General features: G+C 47.5%; 1 protein-coding gene across 1 annotated transcript in view; it reads right to left on the bottom strand.

Moving 5' to 3' along the window:
* Positions 1-2283: 2283 nt before the first annotated feature.
* CASTOR2 (cytosolic arginine sensor for mTORC1 subunit 2) overlaps positions 2284-10905 on the bottom strand; it is a 119255-nt gene continuing 110633 nt past the window's right edge. Inside the window, exons 6-9 of the mRNA XM_063402382.1 lie at positions 10286-10396; positions 8872-8954; positions 6712-6806; positions 2284-2533 (exon numbers count right to left, since the gene is read on the bottom strand). Coding sequence (XP_063258452.1) covers positions 2468-2533; positions 6712-6806; positions 8872-8954; positions 10286-10396 — 355 coding nt within the window. The 3' untranslated portion in view covers positions 2284-2467. The remainder of the gene's footprint in view (positions 2534-6711; positions 6807-8871; positions 8955-10285; positions 10397-10905) is intronic.

Raw genomic sequence — 10905 nt, 5'->3', positions numbered from 1 at the left:
CCAAACTGGCATTTCCCAAAGGCTGGCAAAACCCCAGAGCAAAAAGACCCTGTCCTGATGACTCTGTCCTGGTGGCACCAGCCACACTCACAGTGAGAACCTGGGCTCAACCCAGCTGAGCAGAAACCTTGGCTGGCAACTCAGGAGCTGCACAGAGACTCAACACCCCCTGCCCCAGCCACGCTGCCCCTCTGCCACCCCAAGGAGGAACCCTCTGACAACACAGGGGCTGCACAGCCACCACCGGCCTTGCTGCCCACTGCAGCCCAGCTCAGTGCCCACAGCACTGGGCAGCCACAGCAAACAGCTCTGAATGCTTTCAACGCTGCCCTGTGCACCCTGTGCCTGCGTCCTTGCAGCAGGAGACCAGAGCATCTCTCCAAACAAACATCCACAGATGCACAGGGCCACAGCTAGAATGAACCTTTAGTCCAGAAATCTGGAGTGACTATAAACACACCATGGGACAACTCTGAAGAGCCAGAACAGGAACAGCAGAACATCCTGTCTGGTACAGCACTGAACATGTGCCTCAGTGCTCTTCAGCAGGGATGCTTTAGCTCCAGTAGGGCCAACCAAGGAAAGTCATCCCTGCTTTTCCCCATGGATGCCCTGACTCCTCGTGCAGATGCCACATAACATCCTGCTGGTGAGAAATCAGACTTGAAACTCCGTTTGAATCCAGCAGCACGAGAAACCATCACTGCTCAGCCCTCCCATACTGTGAATGCAGAACCAATCAATCGAGCTGTGTCTGTGTGTTTGCATGTCCCACACACCAGTACAAACCATGCCCATGGCACGGTCCCAGGCTTGCTAACTGCCTCCAAACCACTGCAAACCCTGGCTCACAGCTGTGTATGGCACAGCCTCAGGAAAGCCCTGCCAGAGGCTGTCTCTGAAGCACGGCTGGAAAACCCTCGGGAAAACACAAGACCTGCAATTTCTTTATGTCAAGACTGAAGTGGAAGAAGTTAAGAAATGCAAGATATGCTGGGCTGGTAAGCACAAAAGCAAGGTGCTCTGCAGACCTCTACAGCTTCTCCTTTCAGCACCCCTTGTTGCATGGTCACACGTGGGGCAGACTGCTGGCACCCACATTCTGGGTAAGGCTCCTCTGCCAGCACGGGTCTCTGCTGCTCTCCACAGTGCTGGCAGCGCCCACGGGCACAGCCTGGACACAGGTGCCACTGTGGGCCTTGTGCCTGGCTGCTGCTGGCCCCAGTTGTGGTACAAGCCAGAAGAAAACACTACTGCTGCCCTGTGGGAAAAGCCCCACCATCTTCCTGTGACAGGTCCAGATGCCAGCAGGTTTTAGGCATTTTCAGCACTATTCCACTTTTTCCAGTCAGCAGCAATTTCCACCTGTGTGATGAAGGAGCTGATGAAAAACCACAGGAAGGTCCCCACAAGACTCAGGCACCCTCTTGGCCCTGGCAAGGGCAACCTGCTGTGGCTCCTGGCCAAGGTGGCCTGGGATGTGGAAGAGCAGCTACCCAGGGACTCTGGGCAATCCTTTATTTCCCCATGTGTGCACACTGGATGGGAAAAAGCCTGAGGGGACAAGAGAAAAGAGGCCTTCCTCCTCTTGCTGGCCCTGGGGAACAAGGGCTGGAGGAAGGCTCTGATGTGGGATAAGGGGACAACAGCTGTCCTGGAGCAGGAGATATGGCAAGAAAATACTGGGAGCAGTGAGAAAGTGACTGGAAAAAACCTGACCAAACCCAGCCAAGTTTCAGTGCAGACACAATTCTGGGTGACACCACCTGCCAGGAGCTGGCCAGAGCTGAGCTCCCCTGCCCAGGCTCTCTCAGAGCAGCCAGGCTTTGACTGCAGGGAGAAAGAAAAAGGGGAAATGTCAAACAACTGGGTATTTTCCCCCTTTCCAACACCAAACTGTTCTGGCAGGGGAAACAGAACCCTTTGCATCCTATCTCAACACAGGCCATGATGGACAGTCCTCAGGAAGTCTGATGCGAGGGGACAAGCCAGCACTATGGGATGTCTCTTGTGATTAATTCTGCATTCCATTTTGTTTCTGCTTTCTCTGAGCCAGCAGCCTGTCCATCTGCTCTGCCCATCCCCTGCCCTGGCAGCGTGCCCACGGCCATCCCTGCTGCCAACGGGGCCCCAGGCAGCTCCTTCCACACTGAAACACAGCCAGGGCACACCTCACCTCGGAGCTCAACATCAGGAAACCATAGGAACTCCCTTTCCTCCTGCCCCTCATTCATAAATTTAATAAAATAACAATAATAATAATAATAACAATAACAATAATAATAATAATTAAAACAAAGGCTTATTGGAGCTGTTTCTGCTCAACTTTCCACAGTCTCTTTTCATGTCACTCTCTGTAATCAGGTTTTTCAAGAAATACTGTGAGAAAAAAAGAATAATAATAATAATAATAGTAATTATTATTATTCGAATAATAAAAAGCATCTGGAACCAGCTCAGAAGATTTCTAATGCTTTTCAGCTTGACTGACTTGGAGTGCATTGACCACACCATTTATATTTTCTTCAGGTACCTGCAAGAAAACAAAAAGAAAGGTCATGTTCCAGCAAAAGGGATGACAAGGAAAAGAGAGGCAGGAGACAAAGGCCGAGCAGTCCCAAGGAGGCAGACACTGCTGGTTGTTGCTTACACCTGAAGTTCACTGAGAAAGGGCTCCAAGTACCAGGACACCCCTGTTCACCCCTGGTACCCCCAGAGCAAACACTGCAGTGAGATGAAGATGGCTTGCTGGTGTATGCTGGGTGCTGGTAAGGAGCCAACTATTTTGGCGTTTTTCCTTCTTCCTTTCCTTTCCTTCTTCCTTTTCCTTTCCTTCTTCCTTTCCTTTCCTTCTTCCTTTCCTTTCCTTCCTTTCCTTTCCTTTCCTTTCCTTTCCTTTCCTTTCCTTTCCTTTCCTTTCCTTTCCTTTCCTTTCCTTTCCTTTCCTTTCCTTTCCTTTCCTTTCCTTTCCTTTCCTTTCCTTTCCTTTCCTTTCCTTTCCTTTCCTTTCCTTTCCTTTCCTTTCCTTTCCTTTCCTTTCCTTTCCTTTCCTTTCCTTTCCTTTCCTTTCCTTTCCTTTCCTTCCTTTCCTTTCCTTTCCTTTCCTAAGCACACGCATGCCAGGAGCTCACTCCTGCAAGGTGCCTGTCCTGATGGGTTTATGTGGCTGCCCAAGGGCTCCATGAGGTCCCAGGGGTACCCTACAGATTTTGGCACCTTCCCTGGATGGCAAGACCAGGGTGGGTGACAGGAGAACACGTCCACCAAAAGAGGAAGAGAGCCACCAGTCTGCTTGTGGTGCATCTGTGCTTTCTTCTCCAGTCTTGTGAGGAGACTTAACCACAGAAGTCTGTATTATTTGGGGATGCCTTTTCACACTTACTGCAAGAAAAACCTCTTGTAACAGAAGTAGTTACAAAAAATCTCAGAGTGACTGTCACTGGCAGGAAAGAACATCAAAAGTAAAGTTACGTCTGGCAGAAGAAATGAGTCTGACCTCTACATAAACCCCAAGACACTGGCAGCTCTTGAAAAGTGGAAAGAGGACTGAGGGAAAAAGGAATTATCTGTAAGTTGCTGCAAGAAGCCAAAACAATTCATGTCAAGTAAACTGAAGAAGGAACTGTTTCCTCTACAAGGTATGTATTTAAGGCCAAGTGTACAATGCCTGAACTCACTGGACACTCAAAAGCTCAGACAGTGGAAACTACAACTGGCTGTGTCTTTCTGCAAGGCTTTTAACAAAACTGAGGAAAAAACCCATGAGAAATAACAAGAAAAATGTTCTTCCAATAGGAAGATGGAATACCAGCAGTCAACTCTGATGATGTGGTGAACAAGAGTCCTTTGGAAAGGGAGAAAATGATCTTAAAACAAGCATACAGCAAACTCTTCTGTAGAAGGAAAACCCCCAGGACACCTCCACCATAGGAAAAGTCCTTTTGAGAAAGGACTCTCCACTGCCTCCCCTTCATCCTTCTTCCCAGTACACTGAACACTGCAGTGGAAGAAGCTGTTTGACTCTTTTCCTCTACGTAAGATAATGAGAAAAGGCATAGGAGTCAATTTTTCAGCCACACTCCTGCAGCCAGCCCTGGTGATGCTCCTCTCTGTATCACCAGCACGGAGCACAAGCAGGAGGAGGCAGCACTGGCCAGCCCTGGCCGCTGCCTTTGACCTGCACAGACCCATGAAACATCCCTTCATTCCCTGCAAAATGCCTCACCCCCTGAACAGCACAGAAATGGTACCAATCACTCCACAAATGTTTTGGAGGGTTTTCTCCAGGATAGGTGTGCAAACAGTTTTGATTTGTAGGACCCATCCTGGTTTGCCACCAGTGGAGGAGTTGTCCCTCCCTTGGGAATGTCCCTGTCACTGTGTTCACTTGTCAGGCCGTGTGCAGAACAAAGCACTGACCATGAAAGAAGAAGCAAAGCTCCAAATTATATCCCAGACACAGCTCCAGCCTCTGCAGAAGCAAGAAAGAGAGCAAGACAGCTGTGAACATGAGGCAGCAAGAGCAGAGTACCTGGAAAGGCAACTCCTCCTTGCTCTCTCTAGAGGGAGCTGGTACCCAGGACTCTCCAGCCTGACCCTACAGCACCCAGGGGACAGGCCAGAGACCTGGAGGTTCCCATCTCAACATTGTCTCCCAAAGGGATTTCATCCCAAGCACAAGTCCCGATTACCAGGGCAAACATCTACAGCTACAGCACGGCAGGAGACCTGAGTATTACACCCAGGTCAAATAAAAAATAAGCAACAAAAACCACCTTAAGATGCACAGGAGAAAAAAGAGCAGATCAAAGAGAACAAGATATTTTTATGCAGTATTTAAATTGTTGACAACAGGTACTGAACTACCTTAATTAAAGAAAGGGAGAATTCAGAGAAAGGGTTTAAGATACACTTAGTCCTTGTGAAATGCCACTAGAAGTCAAGGTATCTGGGTGGCAAAGTTAGGGAAAACATGACAAAATCTAGGTCAGGGTCTTGGCCAACAATACCACCCTGGAGCCAACAAGCATCCAGCTCAGCCAGCACACCCAGAGCAAAGTCAGGCAAAAAAATGCACTTTCCAAAGGATGGAGAGTTTGACAACTAGAACAGCACTGTCCAGGTGAAAAGGCTTTTAAAACCATACATAAAGAAAAACACTGTAATGCTGCAGACCTGCATGGCCCCCTCACACCCTGCCGGCTGCTCGGAGGAGGAGCTGTGCAGGCAGCAGGATGAGGCACTCTCTGAGCGTGGAGCTGCCTGCAGAGCCATTGCAGTTGGATGGTTTAAGTTTGTAGCCACATATCTGTTTTAACTGATAGGGCTGAGCTCTCCAGATATGGCCTGACATGTAGAAGCACTCTGCACCTTGTGCTCTGCACAAAAAGCACACACCTGGGGCCACACAATGGGCAGAAATGTGAGGCAAAGCTAACAGTATTGATTTTTAAATGGTGTTTTATTAGCTTATCTTATCAGCACAGTTAATATTAAAAAATAAGACAAACATATATAACACTTTGACCTTTGCTATCTGAAATAATATTTACTTTTACTCTTTACACACATGACCTATCAGCTGCAAATGGTTCACACCAACTGTGAAAAACTAACTAGTTAAAAAAACCCAAACCTGCTTTGATCTCACAAGAGCTTTTACAGGTCAGAGGTAGGACCTGGATAGTGAAATTGCAAGTGATGGAAAGAGAAGTATAATGCAATAAAGGGCACATTTCAGAAAAAAAAATGAATAGCATAAAGCAGCTGATTCCCTCCTTCAGCACCAGAGAAATGGGTTGCAAGACAAATGTGATCCATTTGTAGCTACAGGCACAGCATTTTCCCTTTCTAGAGGAATTCCTCATTTTCCCTTTCTAGGGGAATTCCTCATTTTTGAGACTGTCTCCTTCACAAAGGAAGAGCAGAGGTAGGCCCAGAAAGTAAAATACCCATCAGTATAAAAACCAAAGGGAACTGCCCAAGGATGGCAAGACTCTCATGTTGATGACTGTGCTGCAACTGCTTATGGACACTCATGAGAACAAACATGGACCAACCTAATCTGCTTCAAAACTGCCTTCTCTTGCTGTGCTGGCAGTTATTGCTTGTTTATCAAAAACCAGGAAGATACAGGGACAGCAGAGCTGATGGATGGGGCTCAGAAAGCAAAGGTTAGGACAATGCAGGCACCAAAAGATGAAGGCAGGGGTCTGCTGCTAGTAGAATGTCCAGAAAGTTCCCAACAGACAAAGGCACCTGTGATGACCCACACTTAAGGGGAAGAAAGCACCTAAGGAAGCCCCTTCCCCTTGAGGGTGGGTTGTCACAGCACTGCCCTGAGAGTCTGGACCCTGCAAGTATTTTTGGAAGCAAATGGAAGGGTTTGTGGCTGTTTCTAATAAAAGACACAGATGCAGTGGAAGAAGCTGCTCAGGGAGGTTGTGAAGTCTCCATCACTGGAGGTCTTTAAGGTCTTTAAAGGCTGAGACCAGCCTTTTTTGAGAACAACACTCCCTAACCAGCTCTGCTCTGGGTAGGGCCGGGTTCAGGAGCCTCCTCCCAGGGCAGTGACAGCCAGGAGGGAGGAGACAGGAGTGTGCTGGGCTACACCGGAGCAAAGGCACTCCAATGAGAAGTGACATTCTCACAGTGAGTTTTCTCCTAATGAAAAGATCTCCCCTGCTCCAAAGAAGCTGTATTCATACTCACCAAGGCGTGATCAAACTTAAAAGTACTGATGTAGTAGGCTGGGATGTCAGCTGCAGCCAAAGGCTCAGAAATCTGAGCAACAATTCCACATTCATCTGTGGGGAAATAAAAAAATAAAAAAATTGTCTGGAGGGGCTTGCAAAAGTCCCAGAGCTCACCAGCTCCATGCCTACATATGGAGAACTTTGTCTTCACAAACCCCAATCAGAAGGAATCTCTGTAGTAAAACGTATTCCTTCTCACAGAATCAAGTTTTTGGGTCACAACAACACATTGCACATTTAGTTTTATTACCTTCTTTTTGCTACAGAGAAATGCACATTCTCCAAAGGCACAAACCCATTAGAACTGGAACGATTTAGAGGTCCAAAGAAAGGCACTGATGTTCAGGAAGAAAGCACAAAGCCCAGCCCCATATATCCCTAACATCCATTTTTCTCTGTTATTCAATGCTTGGCCCTGCAACTCTGGAAGAGGAGATGCTGACCCACCAGTCAGTCCAGACACATGGGTCCTAGGCTGCAGCCCACCACGGCCCCTCAAACAGGATTTCACCCCAATTCCACCACGGGATCATCCTAGACTGTTAAGGGGGTGGAAAGGACCTTAAAGGTCCTCTAATCCCAACCCCCCATGCCATGGGAGGGACACCTCCCACTAGAGCAGGCTGCTCAAAGCCTTATCCAGCCTGGTTTTGAACACTGCCAGGGCTGGGACATCCACAGCCTCCCTGGGCAACCTGTGCCGGAGTCTCACCATCCTCACAGGGAAGAATTTCTCCCTAACATGTGACCTAAATTTCCTCTCTTTCCATTTGTACCCATTCCCCCTTGTCCTGTCCCTCCAGTTCCTGATGCAAAGTCCCTCTCTGCCTTCCCTGCAGCAGTTCAGACCCTGGGAGGTGCTGGGAGCTCCCCACACACCCTTCTCTTCTCCAGGCTGAACTGCCCCAGCTCTCTCAGCCTGGCCACAGGGGAGGTGCTCCAGTCCCCTCATCAACCTCATGGCCCCTCTGGACTTGCTCCAACAGTTCCATGTCCTGCTTATGCTGGGGACACCAGAACTGTTTGCAGGACTCCAGCTGAGCTCTCACAAGAGCAGAGTAGAAAAGCAGAATCACCTCCTTCAACCTGCTGGCCATGCTCCTTTGGATGCAGCCAGGGATTCAATTTGCCATCTGGGCTATTTGCTTGGCTTTCTGGGCTTTAAATGAAATTTAAATAGTTCATCTGTCTTGTTTTCTCCTAAGTAAATTTCTTGAAATTTCAAATTAAGGAAGTTTGAACTTGATTTTAAATCAACATATTGAAACATAAAACATTTAGGGGCCTGGTCAATGTCCTGATGTACCATCAATAATATATCATGCCATTTCTATGTATTTGCCTCAAAGATGCATAAAGAGAAGGTACATGAAAATTTCCTTCTTGCTACTTTTTGGAGGTCTGGTGTAGAAGTTGGAATTAAATACAAAAATTGGCCCAATGTTTTCCAGAAAAGTTCCTGAAGCTTGTACTTTGTAACTGGTTCAGAGCCACAGGAAGGAGCCACTGCATTTCCTGGAGTTCAGGCCTTTGCTGCAGTATTGAGATCAGAGCCTTAAAACTGCAGCGCACACAGGAATAACAAGAACACTCCTGCAGACATGAAGCATTTGCTCTGTGCCACTTAGGACCAATATTCTTTTGAGTCAAGAAAATACAAGCAGGACTTGATGTGCAACACATCTGTGAACAAGACTTCTACTTGGACTCTTATACAGCTATAAAAATCTCCTAGAATCCCAAAATTACCCAAGCACTGCACTGGAGTATGACAGTGCTTTCTGACCACCAACTTCAGTAATCTACAATGGATTTCCACATCACCTTTTAGTCCAGTTTTTCTCTTCAACCACAGCCCCAGCTGTAGCCACCTCCAAAATCCAGCAGACCATTGCAATGGAGGTGGAACTGCTGAGCATGCAGCACTTTCAGGAGTATTCAGAAGTCAAACTTAATAGGAGTCAGACTTCTGTTTGAAACTCTCAGCTCACAAAGTCATGTTAAGCTGCTGGCTCTTAAAAAGCATCAGGCTCAGATGGATTTTTCCATGCCCCTTGAAGGCCCTGAGGTGAGACAGACTGCCTGCACACCAACTGACCCTCCAAATGTTACTTACCAAAGCCAAGGGGCTGCCCACCAATCCGCACCATCTTCCAGAGCTCACCAGATGCACTTGTAAACAACAAATTATTAGGAAATCTGGAAAAAAAAAAGGAACACCAAACACAGCAATTAAAACACAGCAGTGTGTCAGATTCTGCCTGTGGGGGATCTGCTCCTCCTGCATGCTTGAGATGTTTGAAGCCAACAACAATGGGGCAATAGCTCTGGCAAAGTGGGAAAACTCAAGGTGGGGCAGATGCACCTGCCTGCCCCTCCAGGTACCCTATGGCAAATCAGCATCTGCTGCTGGGCGTGGGCACAGGTACCCAAAGAGGCATGGAGAAAAAATTCTAAGCTAAAGCTGTGTCCCAGCTTTACGAATATTGAGACTCTGAAGGTTTGATTCCAGCTGCATTTGGAAATTTCCATCCCTGCTCTCAGGAATGTGAATGGTAACCACTGGGTTTGTGTCTGAGCACCATCAGAGCTTTTTTCCACACCATCCTGGGAGGTCCCTGGGACACTGCAGAGGTTTCTGTTTCTTAGCAGTGGAAAGGAGACCAGGGGCTAAGAGAGCTGCCCAAGGTCCAGCAGGCAGCCTGTGAGATGGAAGAATTGCACCCCGAGATTTCCCACACCCCGGGCTGAAGCTCCAGCCCTCTGGCTCCTCTTAAGACAGACAAAGGTTTATTCCAGTAAGGTCAACGAAACTTTCAAGAGGACAATTTATTAATTTGAAAAACAAGTCCCTGGAGCAGGGGACTTGCCCCCAGGAACCAAACCCAACCTGCAGTGTATGTCAAAAGCAAATCCAAGCACTGCTGAGTGAGCATCCCTCCGGCCTCCAGACCTCAGAGCCTCCCGTGCTGCACAGCTGCAGAAGCACAGACACACACAGGGGCTGACTGACACCAGCTGACTCCTTCCCTGCTACACAAACAATCCGTGGGCTCCTGCTGCACAGTGATCACTCAGGACATTATCATCCTATCATCCTCTGAACCAAGCCCATCCATGTGTAAAAGCAAAGCAGGAGGAGCACATCACTGACATCCCCATCCTGATTCTGGCCTTTAGCAGGAAAACTTCAAACACCTACACCAGGTTTTCCTTCTGGGTTTTGCTCTTAGAACAACAGAATAAAAATGCCCAAATCACTTTGCTCCAGTACTCCTCTTTTGAAAGTGAGGTAACCCTGCATCACATTGATTTGTGATTTCACTGAGGGCTTGGACAGACCAGTCCAAAATTTAGACACTGGAACCAAAATGCCACATTTTACTCAGACAAGTGACAGGGTATACAGACCCATGACACCCATACAAAGACAGTCCAAATAATTAACACAAAGGAGTCTGATCTGCTTCCTGCTCCTTTGAGAATATCCCTTTTTTTTAAGGTCCAGGTTACTTTAAGACCAAGCTCACCTCTGCTGTGTCTGGACATCCATGACCAGGGAGATGTAACCCTCAATGAGAGAAAAGGAGAAAAAGCGAATATGTCCCGAGTCTTCATTGCCCACCACCGAGTCTTTTACTCTGAAGAAACAGAAGAGAACAACATTAACTGCAGCTAGAAGAGAAAAAAAAAAAAAAAAAAAAAAAAAGAAAAAAAAAAAAAAAAAAAAAAAAAGAAAAAAAAAAAAAAAAAAAAAAAAGGCTTTTAAAGCAGATATAGCCAGTGAAACCAGAAATGTTCTTACACTGACTTAGGAAGTGACACTGAGTCCTGTTGTATTATACTGATTTGATTTTTTTTTTATTTTGCAGGTGGAACACTATCCAGTCCCCTTGATTGACAAAACTCTCCATCCCTGTCTCAAGGTCCCTCACAAGAGGCTGTGGGCCAGGAGCCAGGGGCACCAAGGGGCAGCAATCCAGCCCTGGCCCTGTGTGGATGTGCAGCACACTGGCCACGTGGCTACTCTGACCTTCACTCTGGAAATGCTCTGCTTTCCAAAGCCAGCAGATGTCTTTGGGCACCCTCAATTTGGCTTCCACCTGTCAGGACAACCCCCCTGAGCCTGTGACACCTCCCTCCCTCAGTG

Source organism: Prinia subflava, chromosome 8 (genome assembly GCF_021018805.1).
Source record: "Prinia subflava isolate CZ2003 ecotype Zambia chromosome 8, Cam_Psub_1.2, whole genome shotgun sequence".
NCBI lineage: Eukaryota > Metazoa > Chordata > Aves > Passeriformes > Cisticolidae > Prinia > Prinia subflava.
The sequence above is the reverse complement of the archived record's forward strand: the minus strand, read 5'-3'. Positions and strand labels throughout refer to the sequence as shown.